The sequence below is a fragment of the Podarcis gaigeae genome (genome assembly GCF_964106915.1).
Source record: "Podarcis gaigeae genome assembly, chromosome: 15".
In the NCBI taxonomy this organism is placed as follows: domain Eukaryota; kingdom Metazoa; phylum Chordata; class Lepidosauria; order Squamata; family Lacertidae; genus Podarcis; species Podarcis gaigeae.
This window is the reverse complement of record NC_139692.1, coordinates 26,540,548-26,555,166: the sequence shown is the minus strand read 5'-3', so window position 1 is coordinate 26,555,166 and position 14,619 is coordinate 26,540,548. Positions and strand designations below refer to the sequence as shown.

Here is a 14,619-nt window from a genome sequence, read left to right as displayed (position 1 = left end):
TAACATCAGTGATTTCCTGCTCCTTATCAAAAACAACCACCCCCCACATCCTCACTGTTTGGGGGTAAGGGTCCTGTACTGGTACCAGGGGTGCAAATGTTATCTCTGGGTTTGTAGGGGATACAGCTGAATAACCCAGCAACCAGGTGGGAAAGTTGTTGTACAGGTAAGCTGGTTGAGGATGCAGTGCTCAACAGTAGTCCAGGTTTAGATATGGTTGGATCCAGGACCAATATGTGACTGGTCCCAGTTCTGCACAAGTCTGGTGGAAAGCCCAATCTTGGTTCTGTGCAAATATTTTAGGAGGAATACATACAAAAGTCTTTTTTTTTAATGAAACATACAAGGTGGTCTGAGGGATACTCTTCGGCCTTCTATTGTTTACTTTTTAAAAGTACTTATTGATTTGATTTATTGCATTTATATTGCTCCTTTTTCTCCAAGGAGCTCAGGGTGTCATGCATGGCTTCCCCCCTCTTCGTTTAATCCCCAGCACAACCCTGTAAGGTGGGTTAGGTTAAGAGGCAGCGACTGGCCCTTGGTCACCCAGTGAGCTTCATGGCTGAGTAGGGATTTGAACCCTGGTCTCCCAGGTCCTAGTTCAACACCCTTATACCACAATGGTTCTCAAAACACAACTCTGATGGGACTCAACCCCAAATGAACCTTTGCATAACTCCACCCATTATCAGTCTACAAGTCCAGTGCATTGTCCAATGACTAAGTAGAACATGGGACTTCTGGTACCATTGCATGAATCAAAAACAAAGAGAAGAAAGTCCCCTTGGGAGTGACAGATCTTGATGACATGCTGTACCTCTCAATAAGAATTGTACATTAAACATGTGGGAGGTTGTTACATACTGTATCTTTTGCCTATTTTTTTTAAACATACAATTTCCCATAATAATGTCATTACACCATCAAGAGCTATCACTCACATTGAGACTTGCTTTGTGTTCAGCATGAATGGCACCAGGAACTGGGTGTGCCAGATCAGGTATCTTCAATTTTTTCAGATCCTTTTTTTTTTAACCCAAACATGCATTTTGGGACTGAATTCTTAATCTTTTGTCATCCATTTTGGGTTGTGACTGACCTTGGATCAGGCCCCAATCCACTAGTGAGTCCAGACCCATCAGTTAAAGACCTGTGCTTTAAGGAAAGTTTCATAGCTCAGCCACAAAGCATGCATGCAGAAGGTCTCAGGTTCTATCTGTGGCATATCCACCTCCCCCCCCCCCTCCCCAGGATCAGATATCAGCTTATGGGAAAAATTACCCTTCCCTGTCTTGAGATCTCATAGAGCAGCTGCACTAGGTAGTCTCGTGGGGGCATCTGTAGCTACAGTGGTACCTCAGGTTAGGAACTTAATTCGCTCTGGAGGTCCGTTCTTAACTTGAAACTGTTCTTAACCTGAGGTACCACTTTAGTTAATGGGGCCTCCTGCTGCTGCCACGCCACTGCCGTGCGATCTCTGTTCTCATCCTGAAGCAAAGTTCTTAACCCAAGGTATTATTTCTGAGTTAGTGGAGTCTGTAACCTGAAGCGTCTGTAACCTGAAGCGTCTGTAACCTGAGGTACCACTATACTTTTTTTTTAAAAAAACAAACAAACCAGCAAGAGATGACAGGCCCTCAAACCACCTCATATGAGATCTACAAGGTCACTTGGGGGTTACTCTGCAATATTTACTAGGAGAAGAGAATGGATTATAACCACTAAAGTATGAAATATCATGAAGAAGCCTGTGTTGTGAGTTGGCTATTTGTGGTCAACATCAGCAGCAGTTAGCATCATTTACTTACTTACAGTGTGATCCTAACCACGTCTACCAGATGTCAGCCCTTATAGGGTTGAATCCAACTACATTATTCTTAGAACAGACCTACTGTATGGAATTCATTGGACCTCAGCTAGTCGTGTCCATTACTTTCAATGGTTCTATTGTGCATAGGGTTAACACTGGATGCTGCTCAGAGAATTCAGCAGGGCTTCCTCACAGTTAATTGGAGTTATAGGGTTGCAAACTTACTTATCTATTAAACTTATCTATGTTAGTATGACAACGTCTGGTGAGGGGTGTGGGGCACCAGGTTGGGGAATCCTGAGTTAGACTGATCTGTTGACTGATGTTCTGGGGACTTCACATAAAGGAGCACATCTGCTCTCAACAGCACAAACACTTCTTTGAAATAAGATCATCTTCACGGCAAAGCAAATGAGATCTGCGAAAGCACCAACCTAGCTCTGGGGAAATCTGTGCTTGTGTCACTGGAGTGGCCAGCAATGGTGCTGCCATGTTTAATCACCTCCAAGCAAGAGTAATATGGCAAGAACAGGGACCGCAAGGCAAGCAGGAGCTCCAAGCAGGGAGACTGGGACATATATATTTATTTGCCTCCAACACCATCCAGGAGGGGCTTCCATCTGCATTTTCCGATATGGCTTTAGAATTCTTGCTTGCACCACCTGCTTGCCTTCCAAACCTCTCTTTTTATTTTATTTTATTTTGCCCAGATAGGCTGACATCTTAATAAAATATTTTGATATAGCTGAGCCGAGATTGCCATTGAATGTTAAATAATACCGGGTTTATATTTATTATCACTTATTTATTAAGTCTTTGTTCCCCGGCGTAGAGGGGGAAATCTTCCCATTATACCTGTTATGTCGCAGGAAAAGGCACTTTAAATAATTCATTTGATTAATTATTCAAACATTTAATTAGCATATAATAACTGTCGTGTTAAATCCGAGCTTTGCAGGCTTGAATTAAAAGGGTAACTAACGGCAGGCTTTGCCTCTGTCATTCCAGCTTCTTTCCCATGCTGGCTGAGGCTGTCATCGCTGCTTCTCCGCACCTGATACTGATTGATGCAAACCTTTTCAAGTTTTGCATTTCAGAGATAGGTGCAAATGGGAGCCCATTGATGGCCAGTTCATAATAATTAATTGATTATCACAGCTGACATTTCCAAAGAACCTTTTCAAGCAAAGATAGGGGAAGGGAAGAGAGATGGGTGTTGAGCGCTTCTGTCATGGAACCTCACACTGAGGCCAGAACTCTGTCCTTCCTTGAAAACGAGGCCACGCGAGTTACACAATTTCATAATATTTGTCAATTAAAAATGTTTTCTGTAATTTGAGTGATTTCTGATTGGGATTCTGAAGTTCCCAGTCAGGTGCAGCTAATGAAACTGAATTTTTCAGCAGGGTTTGGCATTCCATCACAGCCATCCATCCACACAGCTTACTGGCAGGAAGAAGGGTGAGCCAGCAGTGAAGTCAGTGCAGTGCAAACATACTGTCCAGAACTGCTGGATTGGCTCTGCCAGTGCATTTGCACCCACGCTGACCTTGCTGCCCCTCCCTTGCCCATTCCTAATATGCCAGAGGGATGGTGGTGATGGGAGGTGAAAGTAAGTTGTCATCCCCCACCCCCACCCCTACCAACTGCTATAGGTTTTGAGAGCATGAATGGATTTTTTTTTTTTTTTTTTGGAGAAGGGTGAAGTAGATTACACTGCATCTGGGCCCATATCTTCAAAGTTTCATTTGGCTCTAAGAATCATGGGGTGTTTGTTGTTGTTGTTGTTGTTGTTACTACTACTATTATTTCTACTACAAATAATAATAATACAAATATCTGTATGATAAATTTATCATTTCCTTCAGATTCAAATTATGACAATTATTTATTGCATTTTTTCCTTTATACTCCACCTTTTTTCTCCAAGGAGCTCAAGGTGACATACATGGTTCTCTCACTTCTTATTTAATCCTTACAACATCCCTGTGAGGTAGGTAGCCCAGTGCTCTAACCATTACACCACACTGGCTGATATCTCATTGTAACATCAAGCAGGAGCTCAATGGAAACAGATCCAGCCATAAACAGTCAAGAGGACAGCAGTTGTCTATCCATTCATCTGCTCATCAGTCCACCTGGGTCAGATCCGTCCCATGGCTGGATCCACCCAGATGGTTTGGAATAAGATATGCAGACATTAGACTGACATCACTTGGTTGTCACATGAACCAGCCTTGGCAGACTTCGCATTTCAGTTCAGATTTCTCTCACTTCTTTGTCTAGCGAATCTAATGACATCTTTATGGTTTGATGGCACCTGTTCCTTTATACTATACTCAGACAACGGCTTTATCATTTACTTGTTTTCTTCAATGACTTACTTTGGCTAACATGCCATTGGGACAAACCCATGCCTAGATGAAAATTCAGCCCCATTCCCTGCCTCACCCAATGCCAAAGGCCTGTTCCATTAGCTTGTGTTCAATCCTCTGTTGTCCTCTAGTGTACAGTTAGAATATTAGCTCTTGATTCAGAAGCCAGGAAAATGAACTCCCAGCAGCCCTTCTGAACGTGGTATAATTCATTACCTACCTTGATTTCCACTTAAAATGTACTTTAACTACACTTCCAGCTACAAACCCTAAATCACCCCCCGTGTTCACAAAAAGTCCATCATTTTTTATTTTATCGCACAGTGTTGGCATGACATAATCCCTTCCTGAGCGTCTCGAAGTGCTTTACGGATCAATAAATTACTTACCTACGCACGTCAGAGGCAATGTATGCAAGGCCACTGCAGTTCCTCTGCACTCAGACGGCTCACTTGGAAAGGCTGGAGTCTGCGCCAGACACCGTGGAGGGAATCCTAGAGGAGGAGGAATCTAAGAAAAGAGGGGTGGACCTCAGAGCAGGACCAGCAAAGGGATTTTTTGCTCTATCATGCAGAGGCTTCCAAAGCCATGGGTGCCCTGATCATATCAGCTCAAAGCCCCCATTCATCTTCTGCAAAATAACTGTGAAAGCGACTACACAGTGTTTTGACACACCAGTCACCTGGTATGATGACAGTTGCAGCCATTCTTGGACCAGGACAACCAATGTGGCGTAGTGGTTAGAATATTGGGCTAGGACCTGGGTTTGAATCCCCATTCAGATATGATGCTCCTTGGACCAGTCCCTGCCTCTTAGCCTATCCTACTTCACAGGGTTCTTATGGGGGTTAAATGAGGAGGTGGAGAACCCTTGGAGAAAAAGGTGGGATATAGATGAATAAATAAATAAATAAATAAATAAATAAATAAAGCAAGCAATAAAACAATAAACCATTTTAGTTAAGCACTGGTGATTTCAGAACTGGAGTACTGCAATACAATCTAAAGTGGGGTTTCCCTTGCATTTGTTCCGGAAAATGCAGTTAGTGCAGAATGCTGCAGCACGATTCCTCAAAGGAGTGAAGCTCTGTCAGAACCCCCTTCTCCCGCTCAGAAATCTGTACTGGTTGCTGATTTGCTACTCAGCCAATTTCAGGGTGTTGCTATTATTATATAAAGTCCTCAGCAACTTGAGACCAGTTTGCTTGATGGATCACCTTAGCCCATTTGTGCCCACTTGACCACTTTGGTCTGCGCAACTGGCACTCTTACAAGTGCCATATAACATTTGCTTCACAGTTGCAGGGAATCGATCCTTTTAGTGTGCTGATTAATATTGGGAGGTGCCTTTGTTGGACCATTTTCAACACTTTTTAAAAAACCTGTTGTTTCTTTAGGAAGGCCTTCCCAAATGTATAAATTGTGGTTTAGAACCTGTTGGTTGTATTTACTGTACTTTTCCATGTATAATACTATGTTTTTTTCCTTTAAAAATCAGGCTAAAAAGTGGGGGTGGTCTTATACATGGGTATTGCACAGGGTGGATGTTTGATAGGTTGCTGCCAAGGCTGTCAGCGGCTATTGTGCATGTTATTGGTTGCTGTGTCAATGGGTGGTGTTGATTGGCTGACGCTCCAGCAGTTGAACGGGCGATTGGCAGCTTCTGCTGGCAATGGGACAGACAGGAGGTGGCTTTTGCAGGTGAGCAACCCCCCCCCCCCCCAATAATAGCTCAACAACCCTGGGCAATCCAAGCTTAACAACTCTGTGCCGCCATCCCCCATTTTCTGAAATTTGAGTGATTACATAGGGTTTCTTTCTACATATAAAATTGGGCATGGAAGTCTGAGATAACAAGGGATCATTGAATCCTATAGTTCTAAGGGGTTTCAAATGTCATCCAGACCACTGCTGCAGCATCCCTGATAGGTAGCCATCCAGGCTCTGCTTAAAAACCTCCAGTGACAGAGAGCCCACCACTTTCCAGTGCAGTCTGTTCCACTGACAGCCACCTTGTGCCATCAGGAAGTTATTTATAATGTGTTGTCTAAGTTCTTTCTTCCCTTGTTAGTTGAACCCGTTGCTTAGGGTCTTACTGCCTGGAGCCACAAAAAGCAAATTTGCTCCATCACTTTTGTAACTCCTCTTCAAATATGTGAAGATGCCTATCGGACCACCTCTTAATCATCTGTCCTCCAGACTAAATGGGAACAGGAGGGCAGTTCTTTCCAGGCACTTTTTCCATGGTGCTCAAGACTCCAATGTCCAGACAAAAGCAGTACAGGTTTGGCACTCTCTGAGAACAGAGTGTCTTTTCCTTTTGGGTTCTTATGCTGAGTTCCCCTTTTATTGAATGTCTTTGCTGGTTTCCCATTCTTTGTTTCTGCCCAGTGCTCTTTTGATTAATTAGTTATTTGGCCAATAGTTTTGCATACTATGTTTCAATTGCTGTTTCGGATTGTTGCTTGGCAACCTTGCTTGGCTACGGCTTTTTCCGTGTATGTGCAACAACGGGTGCACAAATATCATACAGAGAGTTTGTGTCTTAATTAATACACATATAAACTAAAGTACAGTGGTACCTCAGGTTAAGAATTTAATTCGTTCTGGAGGTCTATTCTTAATCTGAACCAGTTTTTAACCTGAGGTACCACTTTAGCTAATGGGGCTTCCCGCTGCTGCCGCACAATTTCTGTTCTCATCCTGAAGCAAAGTTCTTAACCTGAGGTACTATTTCTGAGTTAGCGGAGTCTGTAACCTGAAGCGTCTGTAACATGAGGTACCACTGTAGGATGCTTTTATTAAGAACCGTGGGTCTGATCGCATTCTGTTCCAAATCAGTTTCACTGAAATGCAATTTAGGCCACCAAAGGAGAGGAGAACAGAATAGAAGAAGGCTGCTGCATCAGGACAATGACCCCTCTAGTCCAGCATCCTGTTATCAGAGTGGTCAACCAGATAGTCCAATGGGAAATCTGCAGGCCGGGCTCAAGCACAAGAGCCCACTCCCCTCCTGTGGTTTCCAGCAACTGGTATTCAGAAGCCACGCTGCCTCCAACTGAGGAGGCAGAGCAAAGCCATCACAGCTAGTAGCCATTCATCCTTCCATGAATTTGTCTCATCCTCTTTTAAAGCTATCTAGTGGCCATCACTGACTCCTGTTGCCAACGTCTATAGACATTGGTTTTGTCTGGATGAGACTGGAAGTCCTCTTGTGGATGTGGATGGTCCAACTACATCATAAAGTCACTGGCACCTAGGGATGGAGGGATGGTACAACTTTGGTATCTGCTAGTTTCTCAATTTTCCAATCTTAAATTGAATTTGCCAAATTGCTGCACCAAGTTGCAATGGTCTTTATTTTTTTATTAAAAAAAAATTATCATGAAAACCCATCAGCATTTTACTGCACATTTTCTGCAATATGCATATTTTTTATGTGATTTTGCCTAATATACCCAAATTTGCAAACAAATTGACCCAATATAATGCATTTTTAATATTACTTTCACTAATGTGCTCATGCAACTGGACACTACTGGAGATTTGCATCACAACATTCAGAGAAATGCAAATTTTGAAGGATAGCTGTGTTTTGGTTCACATATTGTTTTAGAAAGTGTAGATTTAGTAGGTTCACACTAAAACCCATCCTTACTGCAAACATAACAGCTTCATAAATTTTTTTGAGCATATATGCCTGGGCATGGCCAGAAAATTGCATACAACCTTTAGAGAAAGTTGAAATAACAAATAATAACAATATCTGTTACATGTTTTGGAAAGAATTATGGGTGAAAGCCTGAGCCAAAAAAAAGTTATTGCACCTCAGCTGAAATTTTGTGAGGCCTCCAGGGGGCGGTTAAATTGTTTTGAAAGCCAGATCAGGTTCACAGATTGGTGGTGATCATCCTTAACCTAGTTGTACAGAGACTCACAAAGAATGGTCCATTTGTAAGAGCTTTCAGAAACTGAGACTTGACTTTCATATCTTCTTGTTTGTCATTGCAGTACCTCCCAAAATTGTTGAGATCTCTTCGGACATCTCCATCAATGAAGGTGGCAATGTCAGTCTCACCTGCATAGCTATGGGCAGGCCAGACCCTACAATCACTTGGAGACATATCTCACCCAAAGGTAAGAAAACTAAGAAGATGCATCTCCCTGTTATAGGTGATGGGACTTCCCCTTATCAGACATGTCATACTTTGGTGGGGATCTTAGATTTGGCACTGCATGTAGTGTTTGATGATGATGATGATTGAGAACAAACTGCAAACAGTCACTCTGACCTGGAAATGGCTGCTGTCCACATGGATGAATGTTGCCTAGGGCACACACTGTGCAAAGGCTCGATGTGTCTGATTCAAATACGTGGAAGGAACAGCATCCGTTTTCTTATGGTGGATCATGTGGTTGAATTCTGCTCCACGAAAAAGGCATTTCTGCCTATGGAAAGTTAAAATGTTGGGAATTTTAGCCTAGCCTTCTCTCTGATCCACCCACTTTCCAGACACAAGGGGTTTGTTTGTTTGTTTGTTTGTTTGTTTGTTTGTTTTAACTTGAGGAATATTGATGCATGCATTCACTCAACTTCCAGTCTGAAGTGGTACAGTGTGAGAATGGCTGCATCATCTCCTATTGCTGCTTGTTTGAGTCAGTTCTGAGTCCAGGAAGTAGGAATTAAAAACACTCTCACACAAGTCATACTAGCTCTCATGCTGCTCTGCCTGGTTACAGGGATTTACTGTACAGCTCCACCCCTGGCATCTCTATGTGCAGTGTAAACATCAGTAGTGAAGGAGTGGGGGCAGCGCATCCCATTTCACTGCTTGATGCAAAACAGGAAGTGCCGCGATGTCCTACCACTGCCACCATCCCTGCTGCTGCTGCCACCTTCTCCTCCACTGCCTGCTCTGTGGCTGCGTGCCCCGCCAGAGAAGCCACACCACCATTGGTGCTCATTTTGGGTAAGATCACACTGATTTGGGAGGAGATCTTGAATCTCACTTGACTTCAGGCAAGATCTCACCCATCATGGACACAATCTTGCCTCTTCTCCACTGTTAGCGGAAGTTGTGGAGCAGGAGGGCACCCTCAAGGGTGCTGCCTCAAAGGTTTCTGCTTCTTGACGCAGTGGCTATTTAGTAATTTAATTCATTGAAATTGTAAGTGCTTATATGCATTACCATGTGTTTAAATATGATTGGTTGGTAACCGAATTCTAGTAGTTCTCATGATTGGTTAACGTTGGTCACATGGGACCAGTGAAGGAGAGAATCCATTTTATGTGAAACAAGTTGACTGTGTTTTAGAATCCACTGTGAACACTGCTAAGTTGAATAGAAAGTTGGAGTGTTTCTTCTCTGCTTGAAATAAAGACAGCAAAACTGCAGGAGAAGGTAAAAGTCAAAATCCCTTATAGGAGCTTCAAGGCATGGCCTAATTGAGATACAGAAGGCTGAGTGCTGAGCTCCGGAAAGAGAGGAAAATAAAGTTGTTTGGAAGTTAGAAGAAAAGCCTGTAAACCAATGTTTGGATGAGCACGTGACTGTAGATATTGTGATTTAATTCATCTATAACTATATGCAAGTAAAGCTTTTGAATGTTAAAGTCTGGACACTGGTTTAACTTCCAAAGAAGGCTGTCAGTCATATATATGATTTAAGCTTCTTAGTCGTGTTTTCTCTATTCTTAATTCAGCAGTGACATCACGCTAACTAATGGCTGGGTCAGTTCTGTGACATGCAGGGGGACATGCAAATACATCAATGTAACATGGAACTATGTGTGGTCATGGTTCTGAGTTGTATTGATGCTGAGGTTTCCCTTGCTGTAGATGTATCTGTACAGACACCTGGCAGGGCTGCTTGGCATGTCCTAACTCCCATGTACACAAACAAGGGAGGGATAAGGACCAAAGAAAGCTGTGTTGGGTCAAAGTCTGAACAACATAACCCACAAGCATAGATTTCAACACAATTGCCACCAATCTTTGCCTAAACTTCAATTTCAGCGTGAATCTGGAGGCTCTTGCTTAGAGGAGGCATCATCATGGATTCCAGATGGAGCCAAATACTGCAGCTTGGCCATTTAGGGTAAATGAAGCCCTGCACCCCACCCAACTTCAATCACCCCCACCTGCCTGCATTCCTACGTACAAGTCCTGGATGTGCTGCTGCCTGCCAACTTCCTCTTCCTCAATCTCGTTGTTATGAAATTCAGCAGGATGGGAACAGATTTAGAATTAGCTAGCCGTGCCTGCCATTGCCTCTGGTGCCACCTGTTGCCAGGTTCCCTGTCTTCCACCCTACCAATTCCAGCAGGCACCAGCCACCACCGAAGCCCAAAGAGTTTTGATTAGACTGTTGCAATTTTACAGGATGCTTACTACCCATCTTATTGTTGTGTCAACCCATCTAACTCCAATCAGGCCCTCTGCCTGCTTCCTGTTACCTCTGCCACCCTCATCAACAGTTCAAGGCCCCGTCTGCCACCCACGGGGTTTCGCTCCAGCTGGCCTGTGATGCTGTCAGGTGTTGCTTCTGCTGCTGCTCACTTTCCTGCAAGGATGTTTTATTTCTCTGCTGTCAACCAGCCAGTTCCTTTTTCCCCCAAGGGAGCTTTACCTGAGTTTGAACCAGATGTCTCCATTTTACTTAGGATTTAGCTGCTATGGAAACAGCCGAAGCATCAAGGGGAGAGGAGCAAGCTAATCAGAAATTACCTGCAGGGTTAGGTAATTTACTGGAGCAGCTTTCGCCAGATTTCATGTCCAGATTACATGCTCTGCATTAGCAGCCTGGTCACCCTCAAAGATCGGTCGACACAGGCTTCTCTTTTCCCACTCAGCCTGCCGGATCCAGAGGTGGCATCCGGGAGAATGGCAAAATGTTTCATTCCTTTGCAATGCATTTGCCGAGCAATTCAATGTAATTGTCATCAGAGTCCTGCAAAACCTACAGTCCCCAGGAGACAAACTGCCTCCTCCAGCAAATTCCATCTGAACCAGTAGAGATGAAACCGCAGGACCCAAATAAATTGCCCACCATCCCATCATCACCACAGTGGCCAATCCCATATTCAGGCACCACTTAGTTCCTGGGATGTGAACTGCTGTATGCAGAAAGATTATTTTAAAGGTTGGCTTCCCAGAGATGTGCCCAACTGCAACCATGCCCACCACACACCTACCTTCTCACATGCAGGCCGTTGCAGGAACAATAAGGACCTTTGATTTTTCACTGTGTGATTCCAAACTATGGCTTTGCATTTCATGCATGCTATTTTCTATGAGGGCAAACTGCACTCTCTTTGGCAAGAGTGATCTGTTCCCTGCCCCCAGCAGTTTGCTAAGTGGGGAAGAAGAGAGAAAGAGAAAGTGAGAGATAGGCAGCTTGCAACGACATTTGCTCTAGCCCCACCCAACAATGAGTTCAGACCCACTTACTGTGGTCATGAAGCCTCTGACAGATTACCCTATAATGGAATTCAGCTCTTGAAAAAAGTTACCAACACTTGGGCAAAAAGTAGTGCAATCGATGCCTGAATCATTGTTGACCATGTATTATCTGCATGTGTTTCAGGCCCCATCTGCCCTGAAAAGGATGAGGCACAATAGAAGCAAAATGAGAATCTTATTTAAAGACATCTGATTAGGGTTAAAGCTTAATGGCTATTCCAACTAGGCACAATACTATGTTTCAGGCATAAACCCTTTATGGAAATAATTAAAAATGTTACTTAGAACTTCCACTTTAAAGTTTTTTCTAACTAAACTGATTGGTTGTAGGGCTTGTCCTCACTTCCACTTCTCCCACACTTCCTAGGCACAGGTCCAAGTAGCTTTGTCCTTGCCTGGCCAATTTTCCTGGGAAGACTTGCTCTTTAGCAATAAATCAGAGCAAATATCAGTCTAGAGGAAACCCAATTGATATCTGTTCCAATTCAGTGGTAAAGATTGGGTTACCTTGGGGGAAAGCGGTGGGGCAAGGATGAGCCCCTAGAATGGCTGTTTCTCCTCGGTGGCATCTGGCCAGTGGACTAGGGGGACTAGGCTAGTTCCCTAAATGTTCCCGATAAATTTGATTACCAAAGTATCGAAGCCTGGTGCCTCCTTCCCAAAGCCCAGGAAGCTTCTGCCCAGTTTAGGGAGGGGGGCACAATGCTCTGTCAGGATCCAAGAGCCCTTCCACACAGCTTAGGGAAGGAGGCAGGGGATCTCCAGCATCCTGTCAGAGGCCTGGGTGGAATCTACACACATATTAAAAAATGCTGTGAAAATGCTTTTTTTAAAAAACATTTTGAAAAATACATTGAATTTTGCATAGCTCACTTTCGTCATCTAGTGTCACGTTTGTATATTGCACTTTACAACACATTTGAAACGTTTTACTTGCAGCTGTATAGCTGAGTCTCTGGCAGCTCCTTCCCAAAGTCCAGAATGCTTCTGCCCAGCTTAAGAAGAAGGTGTGATACTCACGCATGCAGCATCCCCCCATCACTCTTGCGAGCTGGCGCCTCTGGCCCTAACCGTTCCCTTATGGAAAAAATTCACCACACACCACTGTTTCTCCTACTAAACCATTAAAACACTTCCAGCCCCCTTTTAGGCTCTCTTCCTTCTCCCCAGAGAAATATCTGAGATGCTCTGCCTAGCAAACCCATAAACACCCAGCTAATCCCTAGCCAATTCTCCATACTTAGCTTCTAATGGAGAAAACGTTTAGGTGCCTTTATCTTTTCTGTTTATGAGATGAAAAGCAGATCAGGGGAGGGCTATTGGGAGTGCCAAAACATACAGGAGGGGGAGAAAAATACATACCCACCCCCCACAACATTGCCATGCTTCTCTCATTTCTCCACTGGAACTGATAGGTCCGTGGTTTGTTGGATTGTTCTGATCTTTTTAAAAAGCCACTTAAGCTAATGGCCATGACAGCATTCTGTTGCAATCACATTTCTAGGTTAATTTCACATTATACAAAGAAGTGCATCCTTTGTCTGTCCCGTGCCTGCTGTTGATCGTTTTCATTGAAGGGCTCCCAACCTCTCATATTTCAAGAAGGGAAGAGAGTGGGAGAAGAAACCACCCAACCCATAACAAATGCTTATGAAGAAGCATAGGCATAGGTGGATTCCTTGGGTTCTGTTTGTCTCCCTGTCCTTTGTATGCTCCTCTTGCGGCAGGAGTTATTTTCTGTCCAGCTCCTGGCACACAGTTGATAGTCCCCAAATGTAAAGTTGCAGTCACGGGATTATTTTTCAGTGCAGTTGTGACTCAGTCAAGAAGCAAGTTTTTGACTCATTGATACTGCAGACCCAAATGCTGTGTGCCCCCAGAGCTGGCAGATGCTGTGGCATCAAATGCTACGAAGCATGGAGGGTACCGGGATGGGCTGTGCTAGAACCTGGCGGGGACAGGTTCAGCCCAGCAGCTGAGAGCCCGGCATGTATTTTTGGAGTCCTGTGTAGGGCTGAGATGATTCCAATGGCAGGTAAGAGACCCATCAGCTGTAGTGCCAGCTGAGTGGGCAGAAGGAGAGTGGCATGCCAAAGGCCAGGAATTAGAACAGTGTGTGGGAAGCAGTCACCCAATTTCTCTTCACAGTGTACTGACCCTCTCTCCTATCTTCTTGCACACACACACACAGGTTGTGCCAGTCCCAGTGAGCAACACTTGCTCAGAGCAGTTTCAAAGCTGCTATATAATTAATTGGTTTCAGCCACAGACCTTTCAAGTCTACTAATGACAAAGGAGGTCTGAAGAGTTCACCACACTGTAAAGGAAGGGTATACAGAGTTGCTAGCCTGAACTCTGTTTCTCCAGCTTCCGTGGTTTCCAAGCCAAACCAACCTCCAACTGTATGTTTGTGTGGCTGGAACACTCCAGAGCATCTGAGCCTGAGGCAAAATTCGGGAGCTCCAGTCTGCTGCTGTGTCCGTATTGTTGACTTATCCTTTGGATTTGCCGCTTTAGGCCTCCTTGATGCAAACTGTGTAAACATGGTTTGCCTTGTGAAATAGGACAGTGGGAGGCAGAAATATTACAAGGGAGGAAGGAAGCAAAGAAGAAAGGAAGGAAGGACTTTGGCAAAATAGGGACTTATGCATGGAATGTATTAGGATGCCTGCTTTATTTGAGTTGCATGATTTGTGATGTGCAAAGCATGGCCTATCCAAACCTTACATCCATCACTTGAGATCCTTCTCTGTGAGCCCCTCCAAGGTGAGACAGGAGGGTGACAGCATGAGAGAAGGCCCTTTTTGGCTGAGGTCCCTGGCTGTGGAAAGTTCTCCCCAGCGAGGCCTGCCTGGAGCTGACCCTAACCTTTTTTTAAGCACTAGATTAAGACCTCCCTCTTTCCCCAGGCATTGGTTGTGTTGTGATGGATTATTGTGACTGTATGTTCCTTGTGTTGTTGTGATGTGATT

General features: G+C 44.1%; 1 protein-coding gene across 8 annotated transcripts in view; it reads left to right on the top strand.

Moving 5' to 3' along the window:
- Positions 1 to 14,619, top strand: part of LOC310832627 (protein CEPU-1) — an 819,723-nt gene that overhangs the window by 710,398 nt on the left and 94,706 nt on the right. For all 8 annotated transcript variants that reach the window (XM_083714754.1, XM_083714753.1, XM_083714760.1 and 5 more), the window contains exon 4: positions 8,197 to 8,322. In XM_083714754.1, the coding sequence (XP_083570880.1) occupies positions 8,197 to 8,322 (126 nt within the window). The remainder of the gene's footprint in view (positions 1 to 8,196; positions 8,323 to 14,619) is intronic.